Source organism: Delphinapterus leucas, chromosome 2 (assembly GCF_059928025.1).
Source record: "Delphinapterus leucas isolate spDelLeu-1000000601 "Yukka" chromosome 2, BTC_Dleu_Yukka2, whole genome shotgun sequence".
In the NCBI taxonomy this organism is placed as follows: Eukaryota; Metazoa; Chordata; class Mammalia; order Artiodactyla; family Monodontidae; genus Delphinapterus; species Delphinapterus leucas.
In genome coordinates this window covers 96829716-96851446 of record NC_143130.1, presented here as the reverse complement: position 1 = coordinate 96851446, position 21731 = coordinate 96829716, and the positions used below count along the sequence as shown (strand labels likewise).

Genomic DNA, 21731 nt, shown 5'->3' with positions numbered 1-21731 from the left:
TAGTGAGAGGCCTGCGCACCGCGATGAAGAGTGGCCCCCGCTTGCCACAACTAGAGAAAGCCCATGCACAGAAATGAAGACCCAACACAGCCATAAATAAATAAATAAATACATTAAAAAAAAACAAAAATAAAACAAGCTTTTAAAAAAAAAATCTCTTTTGTCCTTTGGGGTGGTCTCTGCGTGAAAAGGGATCCTCACAGCACTTTAAACGTGCATGCCTTTTGTAATGTGTATGTGTGAATAAATGTAGTCTCTTGAGAGCAGAGATCTTGCCTTGGTGACTTTTTCGTCTTATTCAGCATCTAGCTCAGTGCCTGAGCTCAGGCATATAGTAGGTGCTTGATAAATACATGTTGAACAAATATATACACATGCAAACAATTTTGTTTGTTTTGATAAAGAGTGGATGGATATCTTGGGATGGGAGAATTTTACATAGTTTTTTTTATTCCTTTATGTTCTGCCCTTAAATTTATTTATAATAAGTAGGAATCGTTTTTATAATTTAAAAATTATTCTATTTCCCCAAAAAACATTTTAAAATTATGAAAAATTCATACTCAGTGTAATAAGTTCACAGAACACCAACGTGTACAAATTAAAAAATAAAAATCTCCCATCTCCAACACTCTTCCTCCAGCCCCTTCCCACTCTACTGTAATCTGCCTCTCCAATTATAACAATGATACCTGACATTTACTGAGTGCTTACTCTTTACCAGGAAGTATTCTAAGCACTTTTTTTTACCTGTGTTAACTAATTTATACCTTATTATAACCCAAAGAGGCAGATATTATCATTATCCTCATTTTACAAGGGGAAACTTTCACAGGTTGGGTTCCTTGGGAAGCCAACTCAAGAGGAAATTTAGAGTACAGAATGTTAATTCATTCATTTCAGTTTAGTCTCAGTATGGACTAACTCCAGTCCATGATGCATTAGAAGACCCCTTGCAGAAAGATCAATATCAATAGATTTCACTCAAATAAAGAACCTATCTTTCTTCATTGCAGTCAGGGGTCACTGATTATATTATGACTTTCTTTTATTCACACATTTAGAGAGGGTCCTCAGAGAAGGGCACCAGCCTTTGGGGTAGCCAGAAGCAAGGGAGATGACCTGGTCATTTTGGGTCATCTTGGCCATGGGCTCAGTTCCAAGGGTATGATGGGGGAGAGAAGTCTAGGGGACTTCTCTTAGGAAAAAATCTTTTGGAGTAAAGAGATAGTTGAGCCTTATTTGGGTTGTCTTCTCTACCTTAATCCTGAACACTTTTCAAGCTAACTGGCAGCAAACTTGACATGTAGGTATGTGTTTAGTTCCAGGGATTTCTCTGTGTATGTTATATCTTCTTTTATTATTATTTTAAAGCATGCACATTTGTGATACAAACTTGCTGGAGAAAATAAAATATAGACAGTAAAGGGGAAAGGAAAAGGGAAACCAGACCGCAAGAACTCATCAGCCTGCCTCTGTCCAATAACAGCTCAGGGAAGACTGAAGTCTAGCTCTCAAGTTCACTACCAGAAGAAAGAATTAATGGACTCCAAAAACTTTTGAGAACAGTTTCAAATTATTATTGCTGATGCTCCCTACCTTATATTCCAAATCCCACAAAGAAATCACTTCTGAATTTGTTTTTATCAGCTGACCTCAACAGGCATAAAACTGAACTGATTTCCTGCACCTTCCAGTCTCCCCAACCTCCTCTCCACTTGTGTTCCTTATCTCCACGAAGGACCCACCAGCTTCCTAAGCCAGAACCTGAGCACCATTTGTATTTGGAACGTCACATTTTCCCTCTCCCAACTAATCTTCAAGTCCTGGTAATGCTACCTTCCAAATTATCCAGAATCCATCCACTTCTCTCCAATTCCACTGCTTCTTCCTTACTTGAGGGCATCATCATCTTTTGCCAAAATGCAATCAATAGCCTCTGTGGTTTCCCTGCCTTAGTCTCCCTCCTTTGTAATCCATTCGCCACACTGCAGCCAGAGTAATTTTTTAAAAACACGAATCTGATAATGCCGTTCTTCAGTTTAGAATCTTTCAATACCAAAGTTCAAACTTCCAAAGTTCAAACTTCCTAAGAGTTTATTAGGTCTGAATGATTCAGCTGCTGGGTTCCTCCGCAGCCTCATCCCCACACACCGTACCCTCTGTTCGGCCATAATGAACTTTCAGTTCCCTGAGCCCAACTTTTTCTATCATCGCTAGGTCTCTGACCAAGAGATCCTTTGCTTGGAACACCCTTCCCGCTACTCTTTTTTTGGGTAAATCAGATGCATCCTCCACGTCCCAGCTCAGTTGTCACTCGCACAGCCCAGGTAGGAAGGCTTCATCCCACGACAGGCGCCCTCAGCGTGGTCCAGCCGATTTGTGCCTCCCAGGCGGACGGCCCTGACGGTGCCCTCGACACTCCATCAGTGTCGGACAGTTGAAAGGCTCCTTAGAGCGGACCCAGATGCTTGCCGCTGCAGTCCACGACAGGTAGGCAGCACGTGAAGCTTCAGCCCCGCAGCAGTGACACACCCAAGCCTTCCAATGGGCAGCGCTGGTTACGGAACGGCGGTTCAGAGCCCGGAACCCAACCCGATGCCCCCGCCTCCCACGCTGCGTCGGGGGCGGGGTGGGCGGGGCTCTGGGCGCCGGCGAACGGCGTGCGACGAGCAAGGGGCGGGGCCAGGGGCGGAGCGGAGCGCGCATGCGCGGTCGCCTTTGTGTGGGTCGAGCAGCAGCGGCGGCGGCGGCAGTGGCGGTCCCACTGGCAGGCGGGCAAGAGGGGAGTCCGGGCGGCGTCCGGCGTGGGAGCCGGGGGACCACGATGGTAAAGAAGCGGAAAGGCCGCGTTGTGATCGACTCAGACACGGAAGACAGCGGCAGCGACGAGAACCTGGATCAGGTGAGGGCAGGCCGCGGAGGCGCGGGCCAGCGGAGCGGGAGAGCTGAGTCCTGGCCACGGTAGTCGGGAGCCGGTCGGGCCCCGGGCCTTCTGGCCGGAGCGCCCGGCCTGCCTCGTGTCCTGAACGCCCGCTGCCGCCCCTTTCTGCTCTCCCCACAGTGCCCGCGGCTCTCGGAGTCTGGCCGGGGCCTGGAGACAGAGCCCCGAGGACTTGGCGCCTTGGGCGGGGAGGCGGGGCAGGGGCCAGGCTAGTGGGCCTCGGGCTCGGGGGACTCGAGGGGTCCTTGGTCTGCCAGGGCCAGATCGGGGCGGCAGGCTGCAGGCCAGGCGATCCGGGCACGGAGAGATAGGAAGTATCGCCCGCCAACCCGGGAGACTGGGAGGTTTTGGAGGAGGTGCAAGGGTGATCGTGGGGCGGTGTGGGGGAGGGAGGCCGAGAAGGTGCAAGCTCTGGAAGATGAAGTTTTTCAGACAAGGGTGTGAACAGAGAGGAGGGGAACCTCTGTCGTGCTTGGCGAGGAATACGTAGCTGTGGGCACGAATCTGTTTGGCAGCTAGGGTCGTTAGTGTTTGAGAAGGGTCTCTGTTGAGATGTCAGACCCAAGACGGCTCATGGGAGGAGGAAAGAGGGCATAAGTGGAGAAATATCTAGGGCGTCATGGAGAGAGTGTGGCGGGGCCTCTTGGCCCTTTTCATGCAGCATCCCAGAATTCTTTCTACTTGAAAGATGTACAGGAGACATTGAAACTAACTTTTGGTCTCACTGTCTTGCGGTTGCTTGAACTGTTATATACTCTAGAAAATACTGTGGGGAGGAAGCTGTCCTTTGTAGCAGTGCTCCAGTGATACCAGAAGATACAAAGAGAGTTTTCCCCCACATTTTGTGAACAAATGATATAAAGAAAGGATATGCAAGAGATAATAGTTCTATAAGTTGAGTAGAGAGAGTACTGAACTTAGAATCTGAAATTTTTGAGTTCTAGGCTGGGCTATGTTGTTTTCTAGCTATGTATCTTGGGCCATAACAGTAAAGTCTAGATAAAACATCAGCCTTGGGCTTCCCTGGTGGCTCAGTGGTTGAGAGTCCGCCTGCCGATGCAGGGGACACGGGTTCGTGCCCCGGTACGGGAAGATCCCACATGCCGCGGAGCGGCTGCGCCCTTGAGCCATGGCCGCTGAGCCTGCGCGTCCGGAGCCTGTTGCTCGGCAACGGGAGAGGCCATAACATTAAGAGGCCCGCGTACCGCAAAAAAACCCAAAACATCAGCCTTGTGTATCTGATTGAGTTATTATAAAGGATTAAGTATTTGTAAGAATTAATGTTGGGGGCTTCCCTGATGGCACAGTGGTTAAGAATCCGCCTGCCAATGCAGGGGACAGGGGTTCGATCCCTGGTCTGGGAAGATCCCGCATGCCACCGGAAAACTAAGCCCGTGAGCCACAGCTACTGAGGCTGCGCTCTAGAGCCTGCGAACCACAACTACTGAAGCCCGCGCGCCTAGAGCCCGTGCTCCGCAACAAGAGATGCCACCACAATGAGAAGCCCGTGCACCATAACTGCAGAGTAGCCGCCGTTCGCCGCAACTAGAGAAAGCCCGCGCACAGCAACGAAGACCCAACACAGCCAAAAATCAATAGCTAAAATAAATTTATTTTTTAAAAAGAGAATTAGGGCTTCCCTGGTGGCGCAGTGGTTGAGAGTCCGCCTGCCGATAGAGGGGACACGGGTTCGTGCCCCGGTCCGGGAGGATCCCGCATGCTGCGGAGCGGCTGGCCCTGTGGGCCGTGGCCGCTGGGTCTTGCGCGTCCGGAGCCTGTGCTCCACAACGGGAGAGGCCGCAACAGTGAGAGGCCCGCATACTGCAAAAAAAAAAAAAAAAGAATTAATGTTGGTACAAGCACTTAGAAACTAAAGCATTTCTATAAATGACTTCTTGGGAGTCCTTTGTATTAGGTCAGAGGTCTCAGAAATTAAATATTAGGACATGAAGGAGGAGGACTTTAAGAAAGAGGGACTGAAGATGTGTTGAAGAAAAGAGGGCTGTTTTGAAAATGGTGGTATGGAGGTGGGAGGTGGGGAGTAGTGGGGCCTGTGGAGAAGTATAAAAGGGTTAGACACCTTGTTATGGGATAGGAAGTAAAAGGTAAATTGAAAATGTTCTCACCCGGAAGACTCCTGAAATTTATAAAAATATTTTTAAAAATTGTTTTTAAATTAATTAATTTATTATTTATTTATTTTTGCCTGCACTGGGTCTTCGTTGCTGTGCGCGGGCTTTTCTCTAGTTGTGGCGAGCGGGAGTTACTCTTTGTTGTGGTGCGTGGGTTTCTCATCACGGTGGCTTCCCTTTGTTGGGGACTCCGGGCTCTAGGCACGTGGGCTTCAGTAGTTGTGGCACGTGGGCTCAGTAGTTGTGGCTTGCGGGCTCTAGAGTGCAGGCTCAGTAGTTGTGGCACATGGGCTTAGTTGCTCCGCAGCATGTGGGATCTTCCCGGGCCAGGGATCAAACCCATGTTCCCTGCATCCGCAGGTAGATTCTTAACCACTGCGCCACCAGGGAAGCCCCTTCCCCATTTTAGATATGAGGAAAATGGAGGTTGAAGATGTAACTTATCTAAATTCACACAACTTGTTAGTGGCATTTCAACCCAAATCTGTACAACTACAAGGCCTATACTCTTTCCACTATATTAACTTAATCTGTTTTTAATATTGCAAAATGAAAATGATGTTTCACAGCCATTTTCTGTGTTGCTAGAATTCATGTTTGTAAAGTATATTGAATAGTTTAGAGAAAATTGATACATCAGTTTAAAAAATTATTTGGGGGACTTCCTTGGTGAAGCACTCTTAAGTCACCTGTTCTGATGATGCATGAACTAAGCTGTAAATTATTCTGTCTTTGGTGATTTTCCACAGAAGTCTGACATATGAAATGAGTTGAGAGCTTCCTTTTGTAGTAGAGAGATTTTTCTGATCCACAGAAAGCTTTTCCAAAGTGGGAACTGGAGGGATTGCAACTTTAAACCCAACTTTATCTATTTGTAAAAAGAAATTAGCATAAAATTTGTAAGTAATACCTAATGCATTTTAACAGCAATTTCAACTTCCTCCTTTTCAAACTACTCATTGGCGTTCTTTTATCAGATGGGAACCAGATCAGAATTCCCTTTTCCTGCACATCCTAACAGGCACTAGTGCCTTCTCTATATGTTCAGCACTGTGCGAGGCTCTCTGAGGAATCAAAAAGATCTATGCTCTCTAGAAGATCTCCCAGAGATCTTTAGCAGAAGTTCAAAGTCAGCCTAGTTTTGGGGTCTTTAGGACTCCTCTGAGCAAAATTAATGCATTCTGGACCTTTCCTTACCAAGATGCCTTGGACTGCTCCATCTAGTTCTGGGTCTTCTTTGGGGGGTATAACATTGTATTTGCTGTCTAGTGGAAAAGAACAGACCATGACAAATCTCTGAGTGTCAAGTGTGAGAGTAGAGCACAGTTAATAAGGAGATCCTTTGTCTCTGAGTTTTCCAGGTGGGAATCTAAGCCATTATGTCAGAAATATTACCTCCAAGTTAGTCCTTAGCCTTCTACATTGGCTTTTCCTGGTGGTGAGAGGAGGAACATGTGTGTCAGAAACTGCTTGGGTTGCTTGTTTAAGATGTACTTTGCAGGGGCTCCCATCCCAGACCTACTGAATCAGACTCCCTGGGGACTGTCTCCTCTGCATTTTTACCAGGTACAGCCCAGGTACTTATTTGTGTTAAACACTGAGACCACTGTCTGTATGCAAGTTAATCTTTTAGTAAGACACTGTAAGTAGTTTGGGAGAGAAATAGCTTCCTGTCTCAGCCATAGTGTGTGCACATATAAGCAAAAGAACTTAACAGAGATGTTCAAAGTGGCAAAGCTGCTGGTTTTTCTAAATCCCTGAAGCTGTTTGAATTGTTGGGATGATTTTTTTTTTTGAGGCCTGTTTCTTTTTTCCCTTCCTTCTTCTTGGTGGGAAGAGGTATGTAGTAACTGAATTGGAGTCCTTTAAAATTTGTTTTAACTTTCAAAGGTTTTAAAAACTCAGACCTTTGAGAATTTGAAGGATTTATTTTAACATATGACCTGATAGTGACCTTATTTTTTTATGTTGGCCACACCCTTTCTTCAACATTTCAGAATTGCAAATCATGGAGATACTTGATTTTGGTGCTTCTTGGAAAAAAAAACAGAATTTGAGCCAAACCTAGGCTTTTTTACCCCACCACGTACCTCCATGGAGATAACATGTGCACTCTTTATGGAATAATATCTATGCAGTGGGTGCTATAACATGAAAAGCATCCAAGATAATAAAGGAATCAGAGTTGTCTATTCAGATAAATACAACTCAGTATTTATAAAAAGTTTACTCTGCCGTTTTCAAGAGAAAAAGAGCTACATGCATACTGGGATGCTTTATTTCATAATTTCCATCCTTATTTAAAATGGGGATTGTGTTGTCCTGTCCTCTTTTTCTATGCTCATTCTATTGAAGTAACCATAAATTAAAAATTTTTTGAAACAATAGGCCCCTAAGTATTTTCTAGGAGTTATTTTTAGACATTATGTGTTAAAATAGCATTGTTATAAAGTATCCTTCCACAAACCTTCCCCATAAAAGGTGGGAAATTAAAAAGTTGTGCTTCTCACCTAAGTGTCCATCGACAGATGAATGGATAAAGAAGATGTGGCACATATATACAATGGAATATTACTCGGCCATAAAAAGAAATGAAATTGAGTTATTTGTAGTGAGATGGATGGACCTAGAGACTGACATACAGAGTGAAGTAAGTTAGAAAGAGAAAAACAAATACCGTATGCTAACACATATATATGGAATCTAAAAAAAAAAGGTTCTGAATAACCTAGGGGCAGGACAGGAATAAAGATGGAGACGTAGAGAATGGACTTGAGGACACGGGGAGGGGGAAGGGTAAGTTGGGACGAAGTGAGAGAGTGGCATGAACATATATACACTACCAAATGTAAAATAGATAGCTAGTGGGAAGCAGCCGCATAGCACAGGGAGATCAGCTCTGTGTTTTGTGACCACCTAGAGGGGTGGGATACGGAGGGTGGGAGGGAGACGCAAGAGGGAGGAGATATGGAGATACATGTATATGTATAGCTGATTCACTTTGTTATAAAGCAGAAACTAACACACCCTTATAAAGCAATTATACTTCAATAAAGATGTTAAAAAAATAAAAAATAAAAGTTGTGCTTCTCATTGATAAAGTCTTTTTACATTAGAGCAGAGTTTGAAGTCTAGGATGAACTTGTGAGAAGTGTTGGGTTAACTTGTGAAGTTTTAAATTTGTGTCATAATGTTGCATCTAGCCTGATGTAACTCATCTGCCAATTTCACTTGATTTTCTTTTAGAAATAGTGCAGGGAAAATTGAGTCCCATGGGACCTTTAACAGAGAGGATTTCAGGAAAAATTCAAAACCTATCTTTCAACACTGGTTCTCTTGGTGTACTTATTTGCTCCCTAGACTGTAAGTTCCCCAAGGGCAAAGATTGTTTTTTTGTTTTTTTTACTCTTTCAACAAATGTGTTAGACAGAACGAGGCAATAGGGCTATTGGGTGAACAAAATCGAAGCAGTTTCTACCTTCAAGGAGCTTAGGGGATGGGGGCAAAGGGAGAGACAGGGGCAGGCATTGCTCAGAGAGTCATTTCCTTACACTTGTGTTACAGGCTATGAAGGAAGAGCAAGGATGCTGTGAGAGTTTGACCAGGGACTCTATGCTCGCCTGATGGGAGTGACATTTAAACTGAGATCTGGAATATGGGTTAGGGATAAGGAGATAGGAGACTGAAGAGTACAGGGACATGTGAATGTTCATGGTTGAGGGACCAAAATGTACAAAAGCATTGAGGCAGGAAGGACCTAGCACCCTCATGAAACTGAAAGAAGCAGAGTGACTGGGACATCACTAGTTGGAGGGAGAGTGGTACAAATGAAGCTGCAGAAGTAGTCTGTTTGGACCCTTTGAGGATGGAAAAGCCGGTTTAGTGAATCACAACCAGTGTTAAAAATAAAAACGAAATTGAATCAAATAGAAAAAAAATCATATGTCAGACCTAGTAAAGATAAGTATTGTTTCATAAAACTTGTGTTTCACATATATGTATGTATGTATATACAGGGTCATAAGGTATAATTTATCTTTCTGTGGGCTGGGGTTAAAAAGACGTTTTAAGCCACTGGCAGGTCCAGGTTAGCAATAGTAAGGACTGTGGACTTTATTCTGAGGGTAATGAGAAACCACTGAAGGATTTTAAGCTGAAAGAGGTGTTCCAACTTGTCTTTTGAAAAGTTTTCCCAGGCTGCTATGTGGAGAGTAATCTGGAGAAGGGACACTGGTTAGATGGCAGATAGAGGAGTCCAGGTGAGAGATGGTGGAGAGCATAAGTTCCATTAGAATGGAAGCTCCAAGAGGGCAAGACTGTTTGTTCAATGTAGTATCCCTGCATCTAGAACAGTGCCTGGCCTGCAGCATATACCTTGTCAGTATTTGTTGAATGAATGCCTGACTTGGACTGGTGTAGTTATAGAGACGACAGAAGGTGGGTTAATTGGACATAATATTCATGCTGTAAAACTGAGAGGATTTGATGACTGGTTGGATGTTGAGGGTGAGGAAGAGGAGATTCTGGCATGAGATGGGGAACCCTGGAGGAAGATCAGGTTTAAAGGTGAAGAGCATGTGTTCAGTCTTGTATGTGTAGAGATTAAAGTTGTCTATGAAATACTCAAGTGGAGACATTTAAGTACGTAGTTGAAAATAATGCCTGCCTGACACAGAGTAGACAATAAATCTTTGTTGAATAAGCAAATGCTGCTTGGCATATCCACAGTAGAAAGTTAGATTCTAACTTTTCTGATTATAGTAGTATTACTTAGAGGTAAAGGGACACTGTCAGATTGGGAGTTCTTGCTTTAGCCCCTCTGCTGTAATACTGAAACCTCTTCTATAAGGCATGGAAATGTGCATTTGTTAGAAAGTGTATTAGAAGAGGGAACCAAGTAGTAGAATTTTTTTAAAAATTTTAATGTACCTTTTATTTTGAATGTGTTGAAAACTGGTTTTATTTTATCAATTCTATGACATTGTGGGCATTTATAAAACTCAGTATTTTATCTATAATTATAATCACTTTGCTAGAAATTGGAAAGGGAAGTTGCCACATTTCATGCCAGTCATGTGAAATGTAAAGGAATGTTACATTGTCACTTTGGAATTACTACTTCAGAAGGGTTTTTGTGTGTATGTTCATTGTTTTGGTTTGTTTTCTTTTGTTTTTTTTTTAATGATAAAAATAGTACATGCTTGTTGAAACAGTTCCAGTGAAACAAAAATACCTCCCTGTTCCACAAACGTATATGCGCGCAATGGCTCTGTTCCTTACTCCTGAAAAATAACCAGTGTCCACTGTTGGAATGATGTTCTTCAATCAAAAATTTTTATATGAAAGAAATAATAGAAAATAATGTCTCAGATTTAAACCTCTATGAATTACTACTCTTTTCTTAGCTTCTCTCAAGTCCTCCCACTTCTCTGTGTCCCTGTGGCTTCTTACCTTGTCCAGGTCACCATCCACTCTGATGACCCTGCTGTGGACTCCTCTCTGCACTTCCTCCCTGGCCCTGTAATCTGTTCCTCTGTCAGTCAGAGTGCTATTTTAAAAACCCTCAGGGGATGGTTACTTCCCTGCTTAAAACCATTTGATGGCTCCCCACTGCCTTCAAATAAAATTCATTTTCCTGATCCTGCTGTATAAACCTGGGAATGATGTGGTTTCTTCTTACCTTTAACCTGCCTCATTCCATCACCCCCACCCCCACCCCCACCCCCTGTCCCCTTGCCTATGAAGCTCTAGTCACCCTGGTTCCCTTTTAGTTCTTTGGTTAAGCCAAGCTATTGACAATTTCAGGGCCGTATCCTTTTTTTAATATATAAATTTATTTATTTATGTATTTATTTTTGGCTGTGTTGGGTCTTCGTTGCTGCATGAGGGCTTTCTCTAGTTGTGGCAAGTGAGGGCTACTCTTCCTTGCGGTGCGTGGGCTTCTGATTGTGGTGGCTTCTTTTGTGGAGCATGGGCTCTAGGCGCGCGGGCTTCAGTAGCGGCATGCGGGATCAGTAGTTGTGGCTCACGGGCTCTAGAGTGCAGGCTCAGTAGTTGTGGCTCGCGGGCTTAGTTGCTCCACGGCATGTGGGATCTTCCCGGACCAGGGATCAAACCCGTGTCTCCTGCATTGGCAGGCGGACTCTTAACCACTAGAGAAGTCCAGTGCCTTATCTATTCTATCTGAAGACTTCTATCCAGAAGACTGCACCCCTGTGTCTTCCCCCCGTTTCTAGTCTCAGCCTAAATACCATTGCCTCAGAGAAGGCTTCCCACAATCACCCTATTGCAGATAGGTTCCCCACTCACTTTGATTCACTTCCTTCTTAGCACTTATCACTAGATATACTTGTTTCTTTACCTGTTTATTGTCTGTCTCCCTCTCTTGATTTTATTTATTTATTTTTAAATTTTTATTGGAGTATAATTGATTTACAATGTGTTAGTTTCAGGTTAGTACAGCAAAGTGAATCAGTTATACATACACACCCTCACTTGATTTTAAATTCTGTGAGGTCAAGGACTATGTATCTCTTATTCCTGACTTTCTACCCACAGCTTGGTATATAGTAGGTGCTGGTAGCAGGGGAACTATCTGTCCCGCTTGACAGGAACTGAGTTTCCCAGAATTCAGGACTTTCAGTGCTAAAACCAGGACAGTCCTAAGCAAACCAAGATGTTTGGTCACCCTAGATGGTAGTAATCACTTGCATTAGTTGTATTTGTGGAATGAATACGTGAAAAAGAGCTCAGCATGCTAATTAGCTATAAAAAACCTCTGAGGTTTATCCATTTGGGCGTTTATTCTCCTTTTCTGGGGTGCAGAATCTGTATCCCACTTTTGTGTGATCATGGGAGGTTTGATTAAAGAGATGAGATTTAATTTCCTTTAAGTAAGTAATTTCCTTTAAATACGTTTCTTTATTACAGATCGATCCCAACATGGCATTGCAAAAATACACTGTTTGTGAATGATGGGGTGGAGGAACTAAATCCTAAGGTTTATGAGTCTTCATATATTGATGGATTAGAATTCTAATTTTAACCAGAATAATACTATTTAAATAAATATTACCTTAGTGCAATTAGACTTGCAATTTGGCTGTCTAGTTTATTGTTAAATATGGTTTTCAAGCAATGTTAATGAAACTGCTCTAGAAGCCAGATGTGCCATCCTACACAGTCACCTATAGTGTGTTGGGCATTGGCATTACTCTCAGCAGATCTTTAGTTCAGCTTAAGTTTGATAAACCATGTGGGCACCCCACACAGCCATTCCATCCTAGAGGAATGCTGAGATAAGTAGGGGAGGTTTTCACTAGATGTGATGAAATACAAGGAGGATGGTGAGAGAGAACCACTGGACACACAGAAATGTCATCTCAACCAGTGTGGCACAGTGAAGTGGGGTAGCAGGAGAGAGCTGCAGAAGGACCTACCCCCTGTGCATGAATCAGTTTTAGATTGGCTTTTTTCAGTATTGGTGTTGGATAAATCAACCCCTACAGGTAACAAATCTGATGATCTCTTCATGTGTGGAGTGTTGGCAAGACCTTTCTGTTGCACATTAGTGTGTCCAGCTGTATTTATGAGCCCTCAGAATATAAAGGACTTGGGCTTCCTTGGTGGCACAGTGGTTAAGAATCTGCCTGCCAATGCAGGGGACACGGGTTCGAGCCCTGGTCCGGGAAGGTCCCACATGCCGCGGAGCAACTAAGCCCTTGCGTCACAGCTACTGAGGCTGCGCTCTAGAGCCCGCAAGCCGCAACTACTGAAGCCCGCGTGCCTAGAGTCCGTGCTGCGCAACAAGAGAAGCCACTTCAATGAGAAGCCCGTGCACCACAAGGAGGAGCAGCCCCTGCTCGCGGCAGCTAGAGAAAGCCCACACGCAACAATGAAGACCCAACGCAGCCAAAAATAATAAATACATAAATTTATTTTAAAAAAAAGAATATAAAGGACTTAACTGTGAAGAGTAGCCTTGCCATGAGTTCCCCCAGTAACTTCCTATACAATTCTCAGCTTGTGGAAAGGGTATCTTTCACACTTTTTAAGAGGAAGGTCTTTGCTGTCTCTATACTATTGTTAATATGGTATTTAATGTAGTAGAAGAAGAAGGACTGTGCCTATCAGATGCAGTTGTTTGCTGATGGAGAGACATTTGTTAGGTTTTTAGTATAGAGTGGAATCTCTTTAACAGGAAGGCGATACTAACACATTAACACTTTAGTTACAGTAGCTTTTAATGGATATCTACTGTTTGTAATATATCTACTGCTTGTTTCAGGAAAGGATTTGATTGGTAGCATATCCAAATCCCTGTTATAATGAGTTGGTATTAAAACAGACTTCTAGTGCATTTGTGAACCTCAAAGGGTCAGGAAGTACACTACTTACCAGAAGTCTTTCTAATTTTTATAAATTTGTATGAAGGTAATGTGGAAAAAAGATAATAGTAAAAGCCATACACAAATTACCATATAACCCAGCAGTACCACTCCTAGGTATTTATCCAAGTGAAATAAAAACTAATGTTTACACAAAAACCTGTACATGAACAAATAATTGCCCCAAGATGGAAACAACCCAAATGTTTTTCAACTGGCATATGGATAAAGTGTGGTGTATCCACACAATGGAATACTACTTTACAATAAAAAGTAACAAACTGGGGCTTCCCTTGTGGTGCAGTGTTGAGAATCTGCCTGCTAATGCAGGGGACACGGGTTCGAGCCCTGGTCTGGGAAGATCCCACATGCCGCAGAGCAACTAGGCCCGTGAGCCACAACTACTGAGCCTGCACGTCTGGAGCCTGTGCTCCGCAACAAGAGAGGCCGCGACAGTGAGAGGCCCGCGCACCGCGATGAAGAGTGGCCCCCGCTTGCCACAACTAGAGAAAGCCCTCGCACAGAAACGAAGACCCAACACAGCCAAAAATAAAAATAAATAAATTAAAAGAAGGCTCAACATTTAAAAAAAAAAAAAAAAGAAAGAAATCTGTCCCAAAAACTCAATATCACATTTAAGAAAAAAAAAGAAACAAACGGTTGATACCTGTCCAATCTCAAATGCATTATGCTAAGTAAGGAAACCAAATTCAAAAGACTACACACTATATGATTCCATTTATGTGATATTGTACAATAGGCAGATCTGTAGGGACAGAAAACAAGTATGTGATTGCCAGGGGGTGGAGGGGGAGATATGAAGAGCACTTACTTCCTGAAAAGACTTCAGATCATAAACACTCTACTTTTTCATACCAAAATGGTAACTCCTATTGACCAGTGCAAATTACAGCAAAATTTGGGGGGATGATGGAACTGTCCTATATCTTGATTGTGTGAGTGGTTCAACTGTATATATTTGTCAAACTCATAGAACCATCCATAAGAAAGGATAAAAGGTACTGTATGTAAATTACACCCTCAAGTTTTTAAAAGACTGTAAACACACAAACATTGCTGTAATTTGCATTTGGTCAATAGGAGTTACCATTTTGATGTGGAAAAAGTAGAGTGTTCTTATGATCTGAAGTCTTTTCAGGAAGTTAGTATGCTAGCTCTATCTAAAGAAATGAGAGGAGTAACATTTCATTACTGCTTATGAAGAAGAGATGGTGTCAGCTGTTAATCTGAGAAGGTCATTTTCTCATTCTGGCCAAGGAGGGTATACTCCTAAAATAGAAAGACTGGAAGAAGAAAACATATTTTATAGCAGTCTCTTTTTAAAAAATTTGTCTTGGCACTTAACCTATAATTGTATAGCACTAACATCATCAAGGAATAATACTACTAGTATTTATTAGTTATATTTTTCTCTCTTTTGGCCCAAGGGGAAAATGTAAACCATGATTAAAATAGGAGCTAGGATTTTATCTGCCCTAGTTTGAATCCTGGTTCTCTCATGTACTAGCTGTATTACCTTGGGTGAGTTACTTAACCTCTCCTGCTCCTTAGTTTCTGTATCTTTAAATGGGGAAGATAACGATACTTACCTTAAGGCGGTTGTGAAGATTAAATGTTAGATGCTTAGAAAAGTACCTGGCATCTAGTAAGTACAATATAACTGGGGGCTGGTATTGATATTAGAAAGCAGGAACCAGAGTAAGTATCCTTTTGTTGTGTTTTTGAGTGACTGGACTGAGTTGGGGAGAAGTAACAGGAGAGGGAAACCATGTGAGAAAGCAAATCCTGGTTGTAGCCATGTCTTACTAAATAGCGTATCTCTTCTCCTTTAAACTCCCTTAAATCACCAGGACAAGGCAGAGGTGAATGGGAATATTGGGGTTGTCAAATTGGGATTCCCATGTAGAGGCCAGCATACTTACTGCTTGACCCTGGGTTCAGCACCAGAAATATACTTTTTTTCCCCCCTGGTTTAGGCATCCAAAATTAAAAATGACCTCAGAAATTTGTAGTTTGTCAGCTTATTCAGAACAGCCCCACAAATGCCAATTATACCATGAGTTATATATAATAAGAGGGTGCTCAGAGTACTAGCTATACCAATAAGAACAGGGAGCAAATTACCTTTATAGACATGGTTCGTATCGTATCAATTGATGAGAATCAGTACTTCTGTAACTTACAGAGGAAATTCGGGGGTAGCCTCCAGTTTAGTTTTCTAGTCACTTTTCCATTTCAGACATACATTTCCCATTAAGAGTGAGGGAACAGATTTTTTTTGGCTGTGCCGTGCAGCTTGTGGGATCCTCGTTCCCTGACCAGGGATTGAACCCGGGCCCCCTACAGTGAAAGATCAGAGTCCTAACCACTGAACAGCCAGGGAATTCCAGACTTTGAAAGCATTTCTTTAGCATGAGTGCTGGCAGTTGGTCTGTTCATGTGACCAAAGTTCCCATGATGATGTCCTTCAAGTGAAACCACAAAGAAGTAGAAGAGATCTAGAGAAGGTGGGCATTTTATTATTTTGGGATATATTTTCTCTGTGAACAAAACTCACATGGCTACTTTTGCCCTCTCAGGAGCTCTTGTCCCTGGCAAAGCGGAAACGAAGTGACTCTGAAGAGAAGGAGCCGCCTGTTAGTCAGCCTGCAGCCTCCTCAGACTCGGAGACGTCTAACAGTGATGATGAGGTGGGTGTGGAGGGCTAGGCCTCTGGGACTAATGAGTGTTTGAGGGTCCTGAGTTGGTGACTCCTGGCAGCCTCTTTTCCTTAAACTGAGACCTTCCTGCCTAAGATCTATGTGAACTTCTTGGAAAGAAAATTGTGTATGAGAAGCTCTCGCATTGTGATGTTCTTTGTACTGCTAGTTACCTAGTGGGTACCTCTGCAGTGCATTCGTGGCCATTTTTAGTCTTTTATTTTCAGCCCTTTTGCAGAGGGAGCACAACTTGTTAGTCACCATCTCTTTTATTTTTTGTCACCTTTTTTTTTTGGTGGTATGCGGGCCTCTCACTGTTGTGGCCTCTCCCGTTGCGGAGCACAGGCTCCGGGCGCGCAGGCTCAGCAGCCATGGCTCACGGGCCCAGCCGCTCCGCGGCATGTGGGATCTTCCCGGACCAGGGCATGAAGCCGTGTCCCCTGCATCGGCAGGCGGACTCTCAACCACTGTGCCACCAGGGAAGCCCTTGTCACCTTTTTAATCCCACTTTTATGTTAGAAAAGAAAGCCTATCAGTAATGCCTGATAAAGTATTAGTGGGAAATATTTTAGCAAGGTAAGAAGCTTTCTTTGGGTAGATGGAATCAACATCTCTCAGAGTAGTGGCATTAGCTTTTAATGAGAAACGTCCAGCTGTTCATTGTTTAAGCTAAGGTGACTTTCCCAAACTGCTGCCCACCACCAAACAAGGCCCTGAAAGATCCAGAACTTTAATGGAAGAGAGAGAGATTAGGGGAAAGGTCTTTGAAGCACTCCTACGTGTTCCTCATTTGATTTAAAATACTTTTTTTCCCTTAGTAATTTCCTGGGGGGAGGCTGGATATCATCTTTCTGTTTAATCTCTTACCCTGCAGTCTAGGAAAATATTTTTAACCGTGCACTAACAGTATTTTGTTTTAAAGTTCCTCTAAAGTAAAAAATGTTTTTTATTATAATGAAATTTAGTTAACAGCTAGAAGAGTATTTACCAGTGCCCTGCATATGCAAATTAGGAACGATTGCATTCTGATTGACTGTACTGATATTCTCTTAATCTTAAATAATTCAACAGACCTAAAATTGCTTTGATAGCAAGAGGTAGTGAATGTGTGAGTTTTATTCTTTTGTTTCATTTATTTTTCATGGAGGTACTGTAATTCCTCTAAAATTGATAAAGTAACCCAATCTGCTTAGAAAAACAGTGGATTTTATGAAATAATTTGCTTTGTTTTGTTTTTCTATTTTTAAAAAAATGCAAAGATAATACAGGAAAATCTTGAAATAATTCCCTTTCCCACTATTCCTACATCAACTCCTTTCATTTTCCATGTTTCAGAAGTCAGCTGCTATGGGATATTAAGTTTGAATCTGTGTTGTGTTTGGAATACCCTGTAACATGTTTATTGTCTTTGCACTTCCTTGAGATACAATCAATAACTATCCTCTGAAGCATTTTGTTTTCCATATTTCTGTCATTAAATCACTCCTAAGTATGCAGTTGCTGTAGGGATTCCCTTCATCCTTTTGAGCTGCTTCTACCAGAAGGTCAAAGTATGTATCAACTCCACAGCATTAGAGAAGCCCAAAACTTGTGCTAGGGTAGATGCAGCGTCCATAAAAATGTTTACAGCTTAGGATTCCCTTTGTCACTCGCAGCTACTTAACCAAGTCTGAGAGTCTTCACCTTAGAATGCTACCAGCTACTTATGTACTTTTTGGAGAAAAAGCTGACAGGCAAGCTGTACCCTGTCTAGTGGGGATTGAGAGTTTGTGTAACTTTCCTCCCAAGGTTCTTAGTTCTTGCTACTGCCTCCAAGTGCCAGCCCCCTGGCCCACTGGCTTCTGGCAGTTCTACTCTAGTCCCTCCTCACCCTGCACTGGGAATTGCAGTCTCTATATCATGGCCATTCTGAAAAGAGCCTGTTTTTTGGTCTGCATTATCACTTTCTGGCCCAGGCTACTAGCTTAAGCACAGAGCACCCCAAAGTTAGGGTAAATACTTCATTATTTTGGACAATTAAGAAAATCTTTAAAAAAAAAATCCTACCAGCCACTAGAGAGATCAGTGGTATTGTAAACTCAGATTTATGGCTGCCATAGAGATATTTTAGAGTGGGTAGGGGACTTCTGAGAGATCCTTAGAATACAGTGTTTGAGACAGAGGCTCTTGGTTTTTTTTCTCTCTCATAATGAATATTCATACATCTTTGTAGGTGAAACCCATATACTGAAATAATTTGCTATGTTTTCTAGTTTCTGCTATGGCTTTAATATCCTTAATACCTACGAACTAGCCTTTTAGAAATTTGGTTGTTAAAATGTCAGTTCTCAGTCAGATGGAGCTTGCTTGTGCTAGAAGCTACTCTGGAGTTTTTTCAAATACACCTCCCAACCCTTTTCCCCTCCCACGTGACTCTTATTTATTGTCATTCATGATGCTGAATACAGGTAGAAAGAAGTATGTTGTTCTCCTCAGATTTGCTAGGACAGAAAACTAGGCAGGAACAACTGATTTAGGAGGTTAATGGGTAGTTTGTTTTAAGGAGAGACATGCACTGACTTTAGAACAAGAAGATATCTAGCTAATTGTTGGGGTTGGGGAGGGGGACACAGAAGTTATGAAAGTTTCCTATCCAGAAAAAAGTGGGTGCATTGGTTATTAAGTGTAAGGCTCAATTAGGGGGAATTCCTTGGTGGTCCAGTGGTTAGGACTCTGCGCTTTCATTGCCAAGGGCCCGGGTTTAATCCTTGGTCAGGGAACTAACATCCACAAGCTGTGCCGCATGGCAAAAAAAAAAGGTTCAATTAAGGAGAGAATAGTAGATATCTTGTGAATTATTCTCAGTCGTATCTTAGGCACATGAGAAGTAGAACTCTTTCTGTAAGGTTTACATTGACCAAGCCTGGGAAATTGGAAAGCACAACCTCAGTGGTAGGTTATAATGCTGTGGTGTGGCATTTTGGTGCTGTCACTTCCTGTCCCTGAAAGCATTTGGTAAGAGAAGCACCACCAAGGGTGCAGACAGGAGTGGCCGGGAAGAAAAATAACAGGGTTAGGAGGAGGGGAGCTAGCAGTGCTCATTCATGAGATTTAAAGTTTTAAAAAAAAAATGGCCAAAACAAAAAAGTCCATTCGTTAGGAGGAAGAGTCCTAAATCGGGTACTTCAGAGTCCTTTTTAGAAACATGGTGAATCTTGTGGAAACAGATAGCTGCACCTAGATAAGAAATAGGAATAAAGCCTAGATTTTCCCTTGTTACCAGTAAAAATCATGTTATCAATAGATACCAAGAAAACCCTTTATTTGTTGTTCAAAATTGAATATAACTACATTAGACAAAGTAAGGAAACAGCTGAATTATGTTCTATTGCCCTGTGCCTGAGCGAGAATGATTATTTTAAAAAGCTTCATGTACAGTCCTGTTTTCAACATTTTTGAGAAATAAAAACATTTGGCCCAGCCGTGCAGTTCAGCACTTGTCACCTGTTTTTTCTCCCCCAGAACTTCCTGGATACATTTTATGCTCCAGCTTACTACCTCTTCAGAGTCTCTGGCCTCTTCTTGCTTTTCCCCCATTCCATTTTTTTCTACTTTCTTTCTTTCTGAAGCTTCTTCTCTTTCTCTCTTACCCCATTTGATCTTTTGAGCACTCCCACTTTGATCTAGTTGCACTCCTATTCCCACTATGTTATTGCTTGTTGGCTCCAATATTTTTATTAATAGAACATTTTGAAAAAGATACAACTTTTACTTAAAATTCATTTAGTAATAATTTTTCCAGGAAGTCAGCCTAGATACCCAAGAGCATTTTGTTGTTGCTTTACCATGCAGATAATACATAATCAGCACATACTGATAAAGGCCTTCACTGCTAAGCTAATATTTTCCTGTGTGTATATTCATTTAGTAAGGTTTTCATACACACAATACCTCTGGAAAAAGATGTTCCATATAGATGAATTATCCCAATACTAAAACTAAACTTTTGAAAGTTTAAAATATAAAACCACTATATTTGAAAATTTTTTTGATAGATCTTATTATATATAGTTTTTTAACTGATTTAGTCATGATTATGAATGACAGTTCTTATACTGTGAAATAATGACTTCCAAAATACCAAGCTCTGTGGTGCTGGTTTTTATTTTTCCTTTCTCCCCCAATACCGAAGGTAAGCAGTGGCCATTGTTCTCATCTCCTAGTAATCTGCTCTACTTCCATCTTCCTGTGTCTCTGATCTGCTCTGGGGTCAGGAAACCAGGGGGCCCCATAGAGTTTAGGTTGGAATATTCTGCTTTAGTACTTGAATTTAACAATAGCTATTTGAATTTCTCATAAACGTTTTTTTAAAATAAATGTATGTATGTATATATGTATTTATTTATTTATGGCTGTGTTGGGTCTTTGTTGCTGCACGCGGGCTTTATCTAGTTGTGGCGAACACGGGCTACTCTTTGTTGCAGTGCGCGGCTTCTCATTGCAGTGGCGTCTCTTGTTGATGAGCACAGGCTCTAGGCGCCTGGGCTTCAGTAGTTGTGGCACACGGGCTTCAGTAGTTGTGGCTCGCGGGCACAGTAGTTGTGGCTTGCAGGCTCTAGAGCACAGGCTCAGTAGTTGTGGAGCACGGGCTTAGTTGCTCTACAGAATGTGGGATCTTCCTGGACCTGGGCTCGAACCCGTGTCCCCTGCACTGGCAGGCAGATTCTTAACCACTGCTCCACCAGGGAAGTCCCCTTTTTTTTTTAGCATGCTTCTGGGTTCTTGGCTATGTAGATTACCATACAGTAGCACCTCATTTATCTAGATACCTAAAATCTCATCACAAGAAAAATAAAGTGATTTTCATGGACCACTTGCTTAAACTGTGTACAACAAATTCTGACACTTCCTACCAAACAGTGCAGTGGAGTACTGATTATATTTTACATTTTTTTTGGTATCATTTGTTTCACTTTTGTTTTTATCTCCATAACCAGATTATAAGTTTTTGTGATTGAGTGTAGGGATTCTTTGTGTTTTCCAGTTAAATATAACTGATTGCTTGATTATAAGATACAGTAGTGCCCTTTGTACTTTGTTTGATTAATTACAAATAATTGATTTCTTTTAAGGGAAAAGAAAGTTTAGCTATTCCTCATTGTTCTTTAGGCTGACATTTGCATATACTCTTTAACTTTGCTGACCCTTTTCTATCTTCAGTATCTTCACAGGGAAAAAATACCTACATCAGGAGCCATGCCCTCTCAGCACCCCTCTTTGTTGGTCACTGTTAAGATCTAGAATAATGAGTACGGAATCCTTTTGACAAACACTTCAATTTAGTGTAACACTCAGTTCATATAGAATCCTACAACTTTAAAACTCCAAGGGGTCGTAGAGATCATTTAGATTACCTTATTTCAGATAAGAAAACAGGCTCCCAGAAGTTCTGGTTTCCTTTTTCCATCATAAAATAGTACCCTCCATTTATATAGAACTTCATGGTTTCTGATGTGCTCTTAGCATCTTTTATTCTGTCTCCTTTGAGTCTCACACTACCCGGATAGGT

General features: G+C 42.2%; 1 protein-coding gene across 3 annotated transcripts in view; it reads left to right on the top strand.

The window, feature by feature from the left end:
- Positions 1-2692: 2692 nt before the first annotated feature.
- RTF1 (RTF1 homolog, Paf1/RNA polymerase II complex component) overlaps positions 2693-21731 on the top strand; it is a 48789-nt gene continuing 29750 nt past the window's right edge. Inside the window, exons 1-2 of one of the 3 annotated variants that reach the window (XM_022587417.2) lie at positions 2693-2905; positions 16064-16174. In XM_022587417.2, the coding sequence (XP_022443125.1) occupies positions 2708-2905; positions 16064-16174 (309 nt within the window). In that variant the 5' untranslated portion in view covers positions 2693-2707. The remainder of the gene's footprint in view (positions 2906-16063; positions 16175-21731) is intronic. The other 2 variants (XM_089905141.1, XM_089905134.1) reach the window with 2 other exon arrangements.